Raw genomic sequence first — 17,489 nt, 5'->3', positions numbered from 1 at the left:
ATCCTAAAATAAATAATTAAGTTTTCTTTCTTCAGGTTTTTGCGAACAGCAGCGCTCACTTGTCATGTTCTGTTTGTTCATCTGTTTTCAACCTCCTGATCAGTTCGGTTCTGCTTGAACCGAACCGGACCGAGCTGAGCCCGGTTCGGCTGGTCTGGTTGATGACCGGATCCCATCTGGATCCCTCCTGGACCTGTTCGGGCTCTGGATTTGATTCAGCAGAATTATCCATAAATAAACAAACATAAAGCAGCCAATCAGAAAGCAGCCCATCCTCCTCCACTAGGGTTCCCATGGTAACCACCTTCAGATGGTTCAGTCCTGCTCAGACTGACGACCAAACATCTATGATCAATAACAGTCCCTCTGAATCGCTTCGGATCTGTGACGTCATCCCGTCGCTTCACGACGCAGAGGATGAAGATCTGCTGATCAGCCAGTCTGCGGCGCTTCTCTTCCTCTCTGCGGGTTTTTCTCCTCCATCTTCCAGCAGCGATGCTCCCGCAGCCCGCGCCCCGCCTCGCAGCTCCGCGCGCGGCCAAGCTGTAGCTCCGCAGCTCGGTGCGCGGCCCCGCCATGGTGCAGAAGTCCCGCAACGGCGGGGTGTTCCCCGGAGCGCAGGCCGAGCAGAAGAAGCTGAAGGTGGGCTTCGTGGGACTGGAGTCCGGAGGGACGGAGTCCAGCAGGGACGGAGCTCTGCTCATCGCAGGTGAGCTCATCCACGCGCACGCGCACGCAGAATGACCGCGTGCGCGGGATCGGTGAGGTGTTTGGGAATAAGCAGGACTGGTAAGGTGGTTCTGACCCAGATGTCACCGGACCGCAGGGTTCGGTTACAGATGTTTACTGTTTACTGGAGAAGCCGAAGAGATGCATCATGGGAAAAGATGAGAAACATCAGATTGAGGTTCTAGTGGGTCGGAACCGGATCAGATTCTTTATGGATATACTCAAGTTTATTTAAATAAAACATTTGAAATGCTTTATATAAAAACAACAAAATTATTAACCAAAGCCAAAACAATAAATAATATAAAACATTACATCAATGTGGCAAATGAAGAGAAGTAATGAAAAGTTATGATCCAGCATGATAATCAATAGGATTATCAATCATAATCAATATTCCAGGTATTATTAATCAATTCTAACCAGCTGGTTTAGCCTGAAAGGATCTCAGGGTTTCAGCTGCTTTGCAGTTTTCTGGAAGTTTGTTGCAGATCTGTGATGCATAGAAGCTGAATGCTGCTTCTCCATGTTTGGTTCTGGTTCTGGATGCAAAGCAGAACCAGAACCAGAACCAGCAGGTTGATCCAGCAGCAGATCTTTAATCCGTTCAGTGATTTATAAACTACCCAGCAGATTAAAGTCTCAGTGAAGAAATGTAGAACTAGATGATGTAGAACCGGGTGGTGTCTCCATCCTCCTGGTTCTAGTCAGAACTCCAGCAGCAGCGTTCTGGACCGTTGGGTTGTCAATCAGACCTGTGAAGACGCTGCTGCAGGAATCAAAGCCACTAAAGAGAAACTGAAGCCTGGATGAGTTTCTCTGATCTGAGACTTTAGTCTCTGGTTCTGGAAACCTGGGCCGGTTCTAGAAGGCCCACTTTGGAACCGGCTTTATGTGGCTCTGGAGGTCAGAGGTCAGCCTGATCTCTGGTTTCCAGATGGAATAACTGAAGCTGTGCTCTGGGTCTATAACTAGATCTAGAACTCTAGATTGTAGAGATAACTTCAGTTTCTGATCGACTGGAAAAGGTTTTGCTCATCCACACAGTGGTCATGGTAACCAAATATTTTCTATCTTTTACTGTTTATAAATCTGAAGGCCGTGCTGCTGACCACTTGGTCCAGACATACTCAACATTACTCACAGTAATCATCTGCTGTCCAGGATCTGACACTGAAGAGTTCTGGAGGCTTTGAAGTGAATCTGGTGCAGATGATAACTTGCAGGATCGGGAAACTCCTCGTTCAGAGTTTTGATGAGTTCTGATGGCTTCGATCTGGGAAATGTTCTCTGATTTCAGCCAAAGTCAGGAGATACCAAACCCCTGTCCACTAGCATCAAGAAGCCCCAATGCTTGGTGTTATTTCAGCTGAAAGCTTTAGCTTCTGGACATCTTGGTGGTCAGTCAGTTTCTGTTGGTTACCTTTTGAACGTAATGAGGGGAACATGGCCGCTGTTTGTGGCCTCCAGGTGGGGACGAAGGCCCTCGGCGTCAGCGCAGCAGCGTCTCTGGAGGAAAGAGACCTCCGAAAAGAAACGCCCTCTACAGGCGGCTGCAGAACTTCCTCTACAATGTTCTGGAGAGACCTCGCGGATGGGCCTTCATCTACCACGCCTATGTGTAATTACACGCACACACACACACACGCACACACACACCCACACACACGCGCGCGCACACACAAGCACACACACACACACGCACACACACACCCACACACACACACACACGCACACACACAGAGCTGTCAGCCAATGCTGCTGCTTCATGAATTTATTATTTAGTTTTAATGTGTTTTGATTATTGAAGAGTTTTTACGGCTGCTCAGCGATCCCAGCTGGAGGTGGATCTCAAGGTTCTGACCAGCTGATCTCAGGTGTGATGGGTTTGTTGGGGTTCTGTGTCCAGGTTCCTGCTGGTGTTCTCCTGCCTGGTTCTGTCCGTGTTCTCCACCATCAGAGAGTATGAGAAGAGTTCAGAGGACGCTCTCTACATCCTGGTAAACACCAGAACAACAACATGCCTGGTTCTGGGCCCAGGGGAGGAAATCCCATCTCATTACTGGGGGGCTGGGGGGGGGCGATAAATAAGGAAATTTCTTAAGTGTAATTTTAGGGGAGTCAGAAAAGTTACAGTGAAATGTAACGTGGTTTAAAAGGTTTTTAATGTGTTCAAGCAAAAAATGACTAGTAAGTGGTAATGTACAACAAACGTGTGTTTTTATCAGTCAACAAACTGTTGGAACCTGTAGAAGTAAAACTAAAATTCAATTGTTTAGATCTGACTTTGGTTCTGAGTCACTGATTTAATCTCTGCAACACCTTTACAAAAATTAAGACTCCAAATTAAAACAAGCTTTAATGAGTGACTCTACTTAATAAAATTCCTCATAAATATTGATTTACTGTAATGGCCCGCAATACAAGTTATGTGTTATTTAAATTATAACTTGTTAAGTTGGATGGTTTTCCATCCTGAAGGCTGAGAACCTGGTAGCTGAATATCTGGGAGAATCATAACTTAACGCTCAAAGCATCAGGGATTTTATGGAAAAACATTCAGATTTTACTGTGTGGTTTTAAAGGCTGGATCTGTTTGTTAAAGGTAGATATTTGCTACCTAGAACAAAAAAAGCTAAGTCTATCAAAGCAATGTAGCCAGTTTAGCTAGTCTGGCATAACAAGGCAGTTTATCAAGATTCAGCTAACAGCTGAACGGTTACGGTTAGAGCCGGTACCATTAGAGCCGGTACCGTTAGAGCTGGTACTACAGAGATTCCAGATCTAGAAATTTAAGTTATTGATTAATGACTTAAAGTTGGTTAAGCTCATCAATCGGCTAACAATTAATGGATAAGCAGCATTTTTTATTTGCTGAATTAAAGAAACACTATTTAGTGTCACTTGTATTAAATATTGTAAAATTGTGTTTTTCTCAAATTATTACATATTTACAAAAAGCCAAATAGGAACCTGTTAGGCTTCTGAACAGAAAAATAAAAGATGAAAAGAATAAAATATGTGAAACTAATTCTCCCATGAACAGAGATGTTCATACAGAATCCGGTCTGTGATGTTAAAACTTTTCTTCATAAAGTGCATTAACTCACCGCAGCCATTCGTGCCATATTTTTCCCATCGTGTTATAATTTTCCTGCGTCATTCCTTCAACTTTTCTGTCACCATTTTCTCGACTTCGTAGTAAATCAGTAATTTTTGGTTGGGATGTTGCCGTTGCTCCGCCATGCTGATTGAGCGATATTAATGTGAAATTTAAGAAACTTGTCTAGTGTTTATATTTCTAAACAGAATCGCATAAAAGGCATTTTTTTAGCCTCTGTTTAGATTACTTATCTTTTCTGTTCTGGCATAGCCCTGCCGCCATGTTTGTTTCTGTCTCTGGGTCAATATAAGAATGACCAGCGCCGCCCTCTGCTGGATGGAGGCCAAACCACAACACTAAAACAAGCTCTATTAACTAATCGATATGAACTAGTTTTAATCCAATAAACCATTCATTAAAAATTTATGCTAAGTCAGTTAGTTGTTTGCATCCTTATCCAGAATATTTCGAGGCGCAGTGCACATTAGAAGAATGTCCAGGCTTCTGCAGACTGACTGGAGGCTGCAGTTATCTGCTAAGAGCTGTTGGTGTTGCTCCGCCATGCGGCTCAGCTGAATGAGCGATATTGACCGTGCAGGAAGTGGTGACCATCGTGGTGTTTGGGGTGGAGTACATGGTCAGGATCTGGGCTGCAGGATGCTGCTGCCGCTACCGAGGATGGAGAGGACGGCTGAAGTTTGCCAGAAAACCGTTCTGCGTCATCGGTGAGTCTCCATCTGCTGCTTTCATCATCTTCATCTTCATCACTCAATCACAGAAAGAGATGAGATCAGGTTGTTCAGAACCGGTTAAAAGATTATCAATGGAATCAGCATCACAGTGAGGCCTGACCTAGGTCTGTGTGATTAATTGAACTAATTGAATTAATCCTAATTAATCGATTATTGAATTATTTGGTAAATGGAGTACAAAAACTTTAAAAATCTTTTGCTGAACGAACTACTTATTCAGAGCAGCAATTAAACTGAAACTGAACAAAAATTATAAACATTTACAAATAACTTTAAAGAAAAACTCTTTGTAAATATTTTCAACCCAAAACGTTTGTGGCAGATTCAGCTTCAAATTCTGTTCAAATCTCGTATTAAACATCTTCTGCTGTCCAATTATTAATTGGTTAATTACAAATGATCTAGTAAATACTAAAGGAATGTTATGTTATTACATTATATTGCTTACAATGTTTACTTTCTTAGTTTAAAACAAATTAAATTAGCATTTTATATTGTGGTTAAATTAATATGAATGTTTCTATGCAATTAATCGATTAATCATCTCAAATTAATTTGCTGCCTTGGGATAAAGTTTCTGTAAAAACCATCTGAGATGTTTGTCCCTCAGTTCAGAGAATCTTCTGTGGTTGACCTTTGACCTTTCTGCAGACATCATGGTGCTCATCGCCTCCATCTCCGTCCTGGCTGCTGGGACTCAAGGAAACGTCTTTGCCACGTCTGCCATCAGGTCGCTGCGCTTCCTGCAGATTCTGCGAATGATCCGGATGGATCGACGTGGAGGAACCTGGAAGCTGCTGGGATCCGTAGTCTACGCACACAGCAAGGTCAGGGGTCAGGGGTCACGGAGCTCTTGAGAACAGAAAAAGTCACTTTGAACCAAACCTAAAACAAGCCAACAGTTCTGGTGAGGCTTGATGGTTCTGGTGATGAAAACTGATCCGATTGGTCAGAAACGTCCAACCACCTCCTTTCTGGTTGGAGGTGGGCGGGGCATCTTAAGGTCACCTGACCCTTTGGAAACAGAGAAGAAGATATAGTTCTAAGTAGGAAAGGCTTTACTGCTTGTGTGTGTGTGTGTGTGTGTGTGTGTGTGTAGGTGTGTGTGTTGCTGGTTTCGTCTTTCAAACATCTGATGTCACTGATCTTCCTCTTATTGATCAGAAGTATTGATCAGCTCTGCAGAAGTTTCTTCCAGTCAGTTTCAGAGACTCTTTGGTTTCTGATGACTGAAGCAAATATTTGAAACGTTACCCAGTAGGATGGATGGATGAATGGTTGGATGAACGGTTGGATGTACGTCGGGGTGAACAGTCTGGTTTCTCCACAGGAACTCATCACTGCCTGGTACATCGGCTTCCTGTGTCTCATCCTGGCCAGCTTCCTGGTCTACCTGGCAGAGAAAGAAGACAACGACCAGTTTGAGACGTACGCTGACGCCCTCTGGTGGGGACTGGTGAGATTACACCACACACAGCCAGACTGGTTCTGGTCCTGGTCCTGGTTTTGATTAGCTTCATGTTTGTGGAGAGCATCAGAGAACATCAGAACCAAGCTCTACTTTGATAGATCAGGGTTGCCATGGCGACAACATAGTTATACATAGCACATCACAGATGAGTCCAGGTGTAGAGCAGAGATCAAAGCAGGTGTCCTCTGATCTTCTCCTGATCTTCATCTGATGATGCTGTCGTCTACAGGCAACAGGACAGTCTGACCTGTCTCCCGATGTCTCCTCAGATCACCTTGACGACCATCGGATACGGAGACAAGTTCCCTGTCACCTGGAATGGACGCCTACTGGCTGCAACCTTTACTCTGATCGGAGTTTCCTTCTTCGCTCTGCCAGCTGTGAGTCATTTTATGGTTTACCTGAGATCACCTGTACTCACCTGGACTCAACTGGACTCAACTGGACTCACCTGGACTCACATGGACTCACCTGGACTTGCCTGGACTCGCCTGGACTCACCTGTACTCACATGGACTCACCTGGACTTGCCTGGACTTGCCTGGACTCACCTGTACTCACCTGGACTCAAATGGACTCACCTGGACTCACCTGGACTTGCCTGGACTCATGTGGACTTGCCTGGACTTGCCTGGACTCACGTGGACTTGCCTGGACTCACGTGGACTCACCTGTACTCACATGGACTCACCTGGACTTGCCTGGACTTGCCTGGACTCACCTGTACTCGCCTGGACTCACCTGTACTCACCTGGACTCAACTGGACTCACCTGGACTCACATGGACTCACCTGGACTTGCCTGGACTCACGTGGACTTGTCTGGACTTGCCTGGACTCACGTGGACTTGCCTGGACTCACCTGTACTCACCTGGACTCAACTGGACTCAACTGGACTCACATGGACTCACCTGGACTCAACTGGACTCACCTGGACTTGCCTGGACTTGACTGGACTCAGCTGTCTGTCTCTCTCCAGGGAATTCTTGGCTCTGGATTCGCTCTGAAGGTTCAGGAGCAGCACCGACAGAAACACTTTGAGAAAAGACGGAACCCCGCAGCTGGACTCATTCAGGTAAGCGCGGACTTCACAGCTTCTCTTTGATTGGCTGGATGAGTGAAGGTGAGACTCAAAGGTTCGGCTGCTTTATCTAGACCTATATAGATCTAGAGTTCCCAGAAGTTGTTTTAGTTAGAGGTTTCTCATTCAGAGTATCTGCAGGCCGCCTGGCGGGTCTACGCCACCAACCTGAGCCGGACCGACCTGACCTCCACCTGGGACTACTACGAGAGGACGGTGTCTGTCCCCATGTACAGGTGAGGCTCCGCCCCCACGCCACCAGCGCTCTGCCTGCAGCCGCCTCACCCGTCTGCTTGTCTGCAGGCTGATTCCTCCTCTGAACCAGCTGGACCTGCTCAGGAACCTCAAGAACAAGTCTGGACTTTCGTTTAGGTTGGTTGTTCATCCATCAGAAAAACTCTGGTCTGTTAAAAACTCCATTCTCCTACTGCAGGGTTGTCCAAACTGCGGCCCGGAGAACATTTGTGGCCCTCGAAGTGATTTTGTCTGGCCTTTCACCAGAATACAAAAATAGCACCAACTTATTATTAAGGTTGATGCAGTAAAAAAAAAATATTTCAGTAAAATGTTCAGACTTTCCAGAGACAAAATAAAAATGGTCGTTTTGATTTAATAACATTTCAGTGGCTTTTACTTTGACACGTCCTTTTAGTAAACTCCAGTAAATGAAGAAATGTTGATGAAGAGCGACCCAAAGAACCCAAAGAACCCAAAAATGAACGTTTTTGTGTTTTTGTAAAAAATTTAGTGAATTAAATGAAAAAGAAAATATCTAAGGCCTAAAAAAGTGGATTTTATTTGATAAATGCTCTTTAAAACAACCAGGAGTTCAGAACAGAACCAGAATTCCCCTGACCCAAACAGAAACAGGAAGTGGTCATAATGTTTTGCCTCATTTAATTAACCAATAACTCTGTCTGTCTGCAGGAAGGACGTCCAGCCGGAGCCGTCACCGAGGTCAGTCCAAACGCTTCAGAACCAGATATCTGAAGCTGGTTCTGGTTCTGGTTCTGGTCATCTTGTCCAGACCGGGTCAGTTCCACCAGAACTGCTCAGATACCTGCTGTCTCATCTGAACCGGGTCTTGAGGATCTGGTTCCTTTAGTCTTGGGTCGATTTCATTCAAAAATACTTTATTGATCCCAAATGGATCAAGTCTGTGGATCTGTAGAGGTCAGTGCTGCAGCGGCGCCCCCTGCTGCTGAGAGCTGCAGCTTTACTCGGGTGGAGTCTGTCCCACCATGACAGTTGCCATGACAACCGCATCATGGACATTGTATTTGTTGTATCGTGGTTGCAATGAAGCGGCCATGTTTGTCGGCCATGTTTCAGGTCTGACTGGATTCCTTCTGTCTCTGCAGCCAGAAGGTCAGTTTGAAAGAGAGAGTCTTCTCGTCTCCACGGAGCTCCGGAACCAAAGGGAAGAGTTCTCCTCAGCACGGTGGGTACCAGAACCAGAACCAGAATTATAACTATAACTAGAACCAGAACTAGAACTGGAAGAAGAAACAGAACTAGAACCAGAACTAGAACTAGAACCTGAGGGAACTGCTCTGTGATCTTTAGAAGCTGCAGCTCTGATGAGGAGCTTTGCCTGGGAGGCGGGGCTTGGTCCACCCAGTCGTTTAGCAGCTTTTGCAGTTTATTATTAGCAGGCATGTACAGAGTGGGGGGAGTGAAGGGGTCTTGAGCCCTTGCCCCTTTTATCCCTGATGCCCCAGGTGTTCTGTTTGAGGGTTTTTATGTTGTTTTATCTGCTTGTGCCCTTCAACAATAATGTTTAGCTAAATATAATCATTTAGCAAAATAAACTAATCTGGCTCAGTTCCTCTGCCTCCATGTTGTTCTGATACCAGATCCAAGGTGAGGAGGGGGATCTGTGCCCTCTATCGCACTATGGGCAAGAATATATTTTTTTCAACAACACTTGTTTGTGAATGAAAGTGTAAGTCTGATGAAGTTAGAAAAACTGCTTCTATTTATTTTTCGTAATTGTCTTGCAATAGTGGAAAAAATCTCCTGACATCTAAACACAGAAATGGTTCAGCTGCAGAGAAAATTTCTGACTTCAACTTTATCAGGCTGTCCCAGTGCTGCACTAAATGCCCCAGTGCTGCACTAAAAGCCCCAGTGCTGCACTAAAAGCCCCAGTGCTGCACTAAAAGCCCCAGTGCTGCACTAAAAGCCCCAGTGCTGCACTAAAAGCCCCAGTGCTGCACTAAATGCCCTGTTTGCTACAGGCAGCCTGAGTTTGTCCCGCCAACAGATATAAAGAATGTCTAACTACTTAATGTTGTTTACTTCACAGTAGTGATATTGTCAACTTTGGTTTCACTGTATGTTTAATTGTTGAAGGATTTAATAAAGATTGAAAAAATGTCTGGAGGCCCCTGAATGACCCCTACCAGCAGCTATTGAGTTTTCCTTGTCTTTATGTCTCAGTCTGCAGCCAAGTTGTTCTAGAGGTTAAACAGTCAGATATTATCAGGGCTTATTTAGTAAAATATCAAATGTTCTTATTTCATAACTTCATAACCTTTGACCTTTTCTCCTCTGGTCTGTTTCAGAGCTTCAGTCTCAGATCAGCTCAACAACAGAAATAGAAACATTAAATCAGGGAAACATGGACTAGATCTGCATTGCATTGTCCCCACATGATGACAGTGATGTAGAGTAATCTGATTAAACATTAGATTCTTGATTAATATGAGTTGTTGTTCTCCGGTGTTTCAAGATCTTGTTCAATGTGCGGTTTTTGTAACTTTGAGCCCCCACCCTCTAAAGGTCTCTGCACGGCCCTGGTTATTAATAAGGGAAAACCATTAAAACATGATAGAAAGATGAAAAGGTAGATTTTATATAATACTGGTCCTTTAAGTACAGATACATGAAAACTGTACAGTAACAAAGCAGTTGCTAATCCCAACACTGCCTTTATGTTTTGAGTGATCAGAGTGACATGCCGCACTTTTCAGTGTGTTTTCGGTCAGAGCGTCATGCAGGTCTGCTCTGCTGTCTGCAGTGGTTCCTCCGGGCGGCGTGGCTCCCGGCGTGGCAGTGGGCCCCAGCACCCAGGGGGGCGTCCAGGCGCTGCGCCGGTCTCCCAGTATGGAGCCCAGTCTGGACGACAGTCCCAGTAAGGTTCCGAAGAGCTGGAGCTTTGGGGAACGCAGCCGGACCCGGCAAGCCTTCAGGATCCGAGGAGCGGCGTCCCGCCAGAACTCTGAAGGTGAGGCAGGTTGACCTCAGACTGCTGTGCACCGTGTGGCCACCAGGGGGCGACAGATTATCCCAGTCACCTTCTGCAGATTAACACACTGAAAAGGTTACAGAAAAATCTTCATTTATTGAGCCTCTGATGGAGGAATAATGTGTGTTCATTTTTCAACGTCATATTTTTATTATATTTCATCAATTTATAAATTACAATGTTCCAAACTAAATATTGAAAATAGCTTTTACTTTGATATTCCACTTCCGTCTGTTAACATGTCAGTTTGCATATTAGTTAAATATTTAGCCTGGACCTGAACATTTTGTTCTGAGCTAAATATTTAACTAGCAACCTAAAAATTTAGTCTTATAGCTAAATATTTAGTTAACAAGCTAAAAAAAAGTGTTTTAAAAGTAAATATTTGAATCTGAAATTTAAATGTTCAATTTGAAAATAAATATTTTGTTTCTTATTAAATGTTCAGTTGGATACTAAATATTTTGCTTCCTAACTACTAAATGTTTAATTTGCAAGTGAAATAGTTATTGGTCTAAAGATTTAAATGGTGATTTAGTTTGTAAATCTGATATTTAATATTATTTATTCATGAATAACATGGTGAAAATATGACCATGAAAACTTCATGGTCACCCACATTTTTCTCTATGAGAGGCACAATAAATCAAAATATTGATGTTAATTTTTTACAGTGTAACTGTAAAAGGGCGCCTCATACCTGAAGTTCAGGCAGTTCTGTTCTGGTTCAGATGACTTGAATTTCCAGCACCGACTTAATAAAAAGCAGATAAAGTTGATTAATTTGGATGAAAGTGGGAGAAGTTGACCCCTGTCATCATCAGGGGTCAAAGGTCAGAACCAGTTTGAACTGGCCACACAGTCGGACCCGGCCTGTTGGGACCTCCTGGTCTCCATCCATGTTGGCTGCATTTAGCTTCAAACATTAAACTCTGCTGCTCCAGGCCAGCAGGGGGCGTTAGCGGCGGCAGGAACATCTCTAGGTTCCTCTGGACACGGTCCGGTTTGGGCATCGGCTGGTTCGGGTTTCTGGTGGTTTTCTTCTGTCCTTGTGAATACCGGCTTAGTTTCCAGTTGATGGTGAGATCCAAACAGCTGGTTCTGGTCGGAGACATCCCCGTGTGTCAGTGGTTCCCAAAGATTTTCTGGGCCCCCCATGGATTACAATAAAACCCCCCAAAAAGAAAAAATAAATGAACTGGACACACACATTGCTCAACCAGACAAAAAACCTTTACACACATTTTGTTTTAAACGCCACTGAAGTTTATTTCACACTTCAGGTTGAAACAAAACGAACTACAAACCGTCTTTACAGTGAAACACTGAGATGTTTCCTCAGGTGTTCAACGTTTTAAACATAAAACGTTTCTGGTAAGTAAGATATTGACAACTTACAAACACCGTGAATCCTGACCTGATCAGACACAATCGGTACAAATCTGACCCGACCCTGAAACTCTATGATGCTGTTTTGGATTGGTTGGCAGAAACACAGACCTGTTGTGCTCTGATGAAGCTGTTTCCTCTTCCTCTGATGAAGCTGTTTCCTCTCTTCTTCCTCTGATGAAGCTGTTTCCTCTTCCTCTGATGAAGCTGTTTCCTCTTCCTCTGATGAAGCTGTTTCCTCTTCCTCTGATGAAGCTGTTTCCTCTCTTCTTCCTCTGATGAAGCTGTTTCCTCTCCTCTTCCTCTGATGAAGCTGTTTCCTCTTCCTCTGATGAAGCTGTTTCTTCTTCCTCATCCTCTGATGAAGCTGTTTCTTCTCTTCTTCCTCTGATGAAGCTGTTTCCTCTTCCTCTGATGAAGCTGTTTCCTCTTCCTCTGTTGAAACTGTTTCTTCTTCCTCTTCCTCTGATGAAGCTGTTTCCTCTCCTCTTCCTCTGATGAAGCTGTTTCCTCTCCTCTTCCTCTGATGAAGCTGTTTCCTCTCTTCTTCCTCTGATGAAGCTGTTTCCTCTCCTCTTCCTCTGATGAAGCTGTTTCCTCTTCCTCTGATGAAGCTGTTTCTTCTTCCTCTTCCTCTGATGAAGCTGTTTCTTCTTCCTCTTCCTCTGATGAAGCTGTTTCCTCTCCTCTTCCTCCTGTAGTGCTGATAGAGATGCAGGATGAAGAGTTCAGACACAAGAGTTCCCCAGGTCAGCGCTCACACTCACGCTCACAGGAAGGAAGCTGCTTCATTCCTCTGGACTTCCTGTCACATGATCAAGTCTGTCAGGAAGCTGCAGCAGGTCCGCTGAGGGGTGGGACTAAATGACCTCTGAGCTCTGCTTTTGTTTCAGACGCCAGCCTGCCAGGTGAAGACATGGTGGACGACAACAAGAGCTGCCACTGCGAGTTCGTCCCTCAGGACTTGACGCCGGGGTTAAAGGTCACCATCAGGGCCATCTGGTAGGAGTCCGTCCATCAGAGGCTGTTTGCTGCGCCGCCGACCATCCATCGCTTCTCACTTCTCATTTGCTGTTTTATGCACTAAGTCATGATTTTATTCACATTATTTTATTTACTTATGTTTTGTTTATGCTCACGCCAGGGTCAAAGGTCATCATCAGCTGTTGGGTAAGAACAGTAACGTCACTCAGCGTCATTATCTCACTGTTCTGTCCCGTTTACCTGCTATGTTATTATTATTATCATCATTTTATTATTTTATTGCTGTTGCTCTGCGGTCAGGTTTCAGTTTTACTCTGTGAGGATTCAGATCCCAGATCTGTTCTAACCAGCGTCAGTGTTTCCCGGTTCTGGTTCTGTCCCGGTTCTACTTCATGTTCAATTCAAGTTAAGGACCTTGTAGTTAGAGAAATGAAGAGGAGTTTATTTTTGCAGAATTTTCTAGAAAAAAAACTTGGACATTTCTGAGTTTGACAAGTTGAAAATTTCCAAGAAAAGAACTGTCTCGCCAAAAAGATTAGTCTCATAAATTTTCCAAAAATTTTTTTAAATTTCTGAGTTTCTAAAGTTACAAGGTTCTGGACTTTTAGATTAATAAAGATCCAAGCGAGTGAATATTATTTATAAGTTTATATGATACAGATTATATTTTTAGTGAATTCCATTGAACATTTGAGCAAAAGGATTTAAAATCAACATATTCTGTTTTTGATGATGTTGTTCACCAGTTCAGTGGAAATGTGGTTGTAGGTTCTGCTCTGAAAGAACAGAACCACTGGACTGGACCAGCTCCAGTTCAGTTCCTGGCTGTGACCGGTCCAGACAACATGTTGTTGTGGGCCTGTGCTCCAGACCAGAACCAGCAGAACCCGGTCTGAGTCCAGCTGTGGTGACTCTTGCTTGTCTCTGGCAGCATCATGCGCTTCATGGTGTCCAAGAGGAAGTTCAAGGAGAGCCTCCGACCGTACGACGTCATGGACGTGATCGAGCAGTACTCGGCTGGACATCTGGACATGCTGGCCCGCATCAAGAACCTCCAGGCCCGGTAGGCTCCGGGCCTCGGCGCCTCGCCGCTCCGACTCTCAATCAGCTGTGACCGGGTTCTGTCTGGTTCTGGCAGGGTGGATCAGATCGTGGGAAGAGGAACCCCCATTGCAGAGAAGGATCGTCCCAAATCAGGTGGCGAGGAGATACCTGAAGACCCGAGCATGATGGGACGTCTGGGGAAGGTGGAGAAGCAGGTGAAGCGTTTGTGATGTTGCCCTGTAACGACATTACATTCTTTATTAAGGACATTAATTACATTCCTGTAAAGGCACCAGAATTAGCTGAAAGCCTCTTTCCATCTGTTGCCTGTAGCGCTGGCAGCATTCGTTGGTTTTCTGGATTTTAAACATGGTGGTTAAGCACCAGCCTTACTGGTTAAGGACCAGTAAGGCTGCTGGTTAACCACCAGTAAGACCTGCAGCTCTGTCCTGATGCCGGTCTGGAACTCAACTAATGAAGGTCTAAATTGGGTCTAAAGTCTGATGTCCTGCAGGTCCTGTCCATGGAGAGGAAGCTGGACTTTCTGGTGAACATCTACATTCAGCGAATGGGAATCCCTCAGGCAGAGACCGATGCCTACTTTGGGTCGAAGGAACCGGACCCGGCGCCTCCGTACCACAGTCCGGTGGACCTGCAGGAGAAGAACCAGTCCCTCTCCAAGATCCTGCAGTGAGTGTGTCATGAAGCAGTGCTGTAGCAACTTTTCTAAAGTCTGGGGGCTGAAACTTTTAATCAGTGCATGGAGGCTCTGATTAAATCACATCACCTCCTCCATTCTGTACGATGCTGCGGTGGCAGCTTCATGCTGCGGGGAGATAAAGTTGATGGAAAGGTCAATTAAATTAAAAACAGAAAAATTCTAAATGAAAAGCAGCTACAGGCTAACAACTTCCAAAATAATGACCATTCCCATTAGCCAGAGCTACAATTGATGGTTTATTATAAAAGACTTTCATGTTGGAATGGCCTAGCTAAAGCCCAGACGTAGCTAGCTAAAAACATTCCCAGTTACTGTTCATTCAGTCTGACGGCAGCTGTTTTACTAATAAATATAATTATTATTATTATTTGATTCCCCAGAGACGGGTTACTGTTTACAAAGTAGTGGAAGCTAAGGGTCAAAAGGTCATGTGTGTTCAATAACATGCTAAAATCACAGCACCATCTGGTGGCCTGGCATGGGAACTACAACTGACTCAATGTGTCTCGGAGGTACCATCTAAATGTGGAAATTAACATGAATGTGTTCTGTTAATAGTTTGTTAGGGCATTGTTATTTAGAGAGTAATAGTTAAGGTTTTTTTTAGAAAGCATGTTTAAATCTGAAATGGTTGTTGTCATTTAGTTTTATATTATGTGTTTTCAAGTATGAAGGCGTGTACGTGTGTGTGTGTGTGTGTGTGTGTGTGCGTGTGTGTGTGTGTACATGGTTGTTTGTCCTGTCTGTGTTGCCCTGTGACAGACTGACCTGTCCAGGTGAGCCCGTCTCTCACCTGGAACATCAGCTGGAGAGGCAGCAGCTCCTCCTGACCCCAGTAGGAACAAGAATCTACAGAAAATGGATGAATTGAAGGAAGTATGAGGCAGTTATGAGGCAACGGTCTCATTTAACATAGTTTAAACGTTTTGGGGATTTTTTCAAGAAACTTACTCAAGTCACTGTAACTGAGTAAATGTAGGAACTGCCAAACTAGGGTTGTGCTAAACTAGGAATCTGAGTACGGATCGATAGCTACATTTCCTGTGGTTGTTTTGTCTGCAGGGTGTTGCCTGGCGACCACATGGAGAGGACCCGCTTTGTGACCAAGATGGTCCGCTCCAGCAGCTCCACGGGACACAGGAACTACGCCACCCCCACCTGCCCGCCCTCCACCTCCTGGCAGCCAATCAGCTCCCAGCTCCACCAGCAGGCCCCTCCCCCTCCGCAGCGTAGCCATGGCAACACCCCGAGCCCGGTGGGCGACGCTTCACTGGTCCGCCTGCCCCCCCCTCCAGCCGGGGAGAGACACGGCGGGAATCGACCCAGCCGGCACAGCGCCGGGGACCGGGCCGGACCGGACCGGGCCGGACCGGAGCGGAATGGGGACGAGGCGAAGCCCGACAGCGACACCTCGGTATCCATCCCGTCGGTGGACCATGAGGAGCTGGAGCGCTCCTTCAGCGGTTTCTCCATTTCCCAGTCCCGGGAGAACCTGGACTTTCTGAACAACGGGTTCTACCCGTCCGCCGCGCAGGGGGAGCAGCCGGCCGGCGGCAGCGGCGGGGCCTCCGCCCGCCGCGCCGCCGGCCGGCCCTACATCGCCCAGGGGGAGTCCGACTCTGACTCCGAGCTCTGCGCCCCCTCCCCGCACTCCGACCGGGCCTGGACCGGCACCAAGTAGGGCCGACCCCAAACCGAACCAGCAGAACCCGTTTTTTAAACTCAGACCCGTCACTTAAACACCAGCTGTGGGTTCGGACTGAAGCTTTATGCGAACTGATGATGTCATCATTTATATAGCGAATGCTTGCCACGCTCGCATCTGATTGGTTCCCACTGACCAATCAGATTCGCTGTTTCCACTAACATCTGCTTGACTGACTGACACGTGAGGATAGCTGTTACCATAGCAACCACCTTGTCCATCCACTGACCCGCCCAGAATCCGAGTCGGTTTGGTTTTAAATCAGAACCCCAAGTTCAGATTTGAACACAAAATTTTTGTTTCTAATTTTCTGCTTTTTTCTGAAACATTTTGTCTCCCTTTTTGGATTTCCAGCACAAAACCTCCAGGAACCGCCACCGGAACCAGAAGCGGACCTCTCCTGGTTCCCTCTGATGAAGCTGATCAGAACATGTCCGTCTCTTTGGTTCTGGTTCAATTTGCAAATAAATTACCCTGAATGTTGACCCTCAGTGTCTTCTCTTCTGTCCGGTCAGATTTCTGGGACAAACCCAGTTTGGTTCTGAGAACTTCTGTATCTGACCTTTGACCTCATGGGCATTTCCAGCAGGTCTGAGGGTTCAAAGGGCCGGTTAATAAAATCCATAAAGCGTTAAAAGTCTGCATTTCTGCAACCTGATCAGTCCTCCAGGATTTCATGGTTTTTGTGGAAATAATTTAGAAATATTTGAAATTTTGCAGTGACTTTGTTGCTGCCATATCAACTATAAATTCACCAACGTATAAATGCAATAGTAAAACATGCTGCCCCCTGCAGGTGGGAGTTGGCATCACTTTAACCCAAATTTGTTGACAACCACAATAAACTCAATAACACATCAGTGCCAAAAAATGAGGATCTTTTGGATTTTACAAAATTGGAAAAATGAAAAACTAGAGGGACTGATAGATGTGATTTGAAACTGATAAAAACTGCTTTGACGGGTATGATAAACTTATCTGGAAGGTTCTGTTTATCCGTCCCTCTGGCCAGATTTGGTCCCCGGACCGTCATTTTGACACAAAATGATTTAAAACGATAAAATGTGTTTTAATTGATTCCACAAAGAATAAAACCAATGATGGAAATATTCTTTTATAAAGAACCTGTTTGTTTCAGCAGGTTGAAAAATATTTGATTTCTGTCAGAAAACAAGAAAAGTATATTATACACACACACACACACAACTTCGGCCAACTTGAAAAGATCCAACTCAGGCTCATGGAAGTGAAAAATAAAAA

The 17,489-nt window shown here is 45.1% G+C and overlaps 1 protein-coding gene and 1 long non-coding RNA gene across 7 annotated transcripts; one reads left to right on the top strand and one right to left on the bottom strand.

Moving 5' to 3' along the window:
• The first annotated feature begins 23 nt into the window (after positions 1 to 23).
• Positions 24 to 16,714, top strand: LOC122834054 (potassium voltage-gated channel subfamily KQT member 2). 5 transcript variants are annotated; one of them, XM_044122153.1, is made up of 19 exons: positions 28 to 709; positions 2,200 to 2,350; positions 2,639 to 2,729; positions 4,431 to 4,557; positions 5,236 to 5,411; positions 5,915 to 6,040; positions 6,325 to 6,435; positions 7,035 to 7,130; positions 7,278 to 7,372; positions 7,440 to 7,508; positions 8,064 to 8,093; positions 8,498 to 8,577; positions 10,159 to 10,365; positions 12,477 to 12,524; positions 12,669 to 12,777; positions 13,691 to 13,822; positions 13,898 to 14,018; positions 14,318 to 14,493; positions 15,587 to 16,714. In XM_044122153.1, exons 1-19 carry the CDS (start codon positions 577 to 579, stop codon positions 16,203 to 16,205), a joined length of 2,697 nt encoding a protein of 898 aa, XP_043978088.1. In that variant the 5' UTR covers positions 28 to 576; the 3' UTR covers positions 16,206 to 16,714. The 5 variants fall into 5 exon arrangements, 4 of the variants coding, with proteins under 4 accessions (XP_043978090.1, XP_043978091.1, XP_043978088.1 ...); XR_006371124.1 differs by lacking the exons at positions 14,318 to 14,493; positions 15,587 to 16,714 and adding an exon at positions 12,920 to 12,945 and having other exon boundaries at positions 25 to 709; XM_044122154.1 differs by lacking the exon at positions 12,477 to 12,524 and having other exon boundaries at positions 29 to 709.
• LOC122834055 lies at positions 13,913 to 15,589 on the bottom strand. 2 transcript variants are annotated; one of them, XR_006371125.1, is made up of 3 exons: positions 15,476 to 15,589; positions 15,318 to 15,373; positions 13,913 to 14,040 (listed from the first exon to the last, which is right to left on the bottom strand). It is a non-coding gene; the product is annotated as an uncharacterized LOC122834055 (long non-coding RNA). The 2 variants fall into 2 exon arrangements; XR_006371126.1 differs by having other exon boundaries at positions 13,957 to 14,040; positions 15,293 to 15,373.
• Positions 16,715 to 17,489: the final 775 nt, after the last annotated feature.

This window comes from Gambusia affinis, linkage group LG07 (assembly GCF_019740435.1).
Source record: "Gambusia affinis linkage group LG07, SWU_Gaff_1.0, whole genome shotgun sequence".
Lineage (NCBI taxonomy): Eukaryota > Metazoa > Chordata > Actinopteri > Cyprinodontiformes > Poeciliidae > Gambusia > Gambusia affinis.
This window is presented reverse-complemented; position numbering and strand designations above follow the sequence as displayed.

What these genes read in the sequence shown, in the direction of transcription:
- LOC122834054 (XM_044122153.1), top strand. Translation starts at nt 577, where the DNA reads ATGGTGCAGAAGTCCCGCAACGGCGGGGTGTTCCCCGGAGCGCAGGCC. An exon ending in AAGTCTGGACTTTCGTTTAG is followed by an intron (nt 7,509 to 8,063) that starts GTTGGTTGTTCA and finishes GTCTGTCTGCAG; the next exon opens with GAAGGACGTCCAGCCGGAGC. An exon ending in ATCAAGAACCTCCAGGCCCG is followed by an intron (nt 13,823 to 13,897) that starts GTAGGCTCCGGG and finishes TGGTTCTGGCAG; the next exon opens with GGTGGATCAGATCGTGGGAA.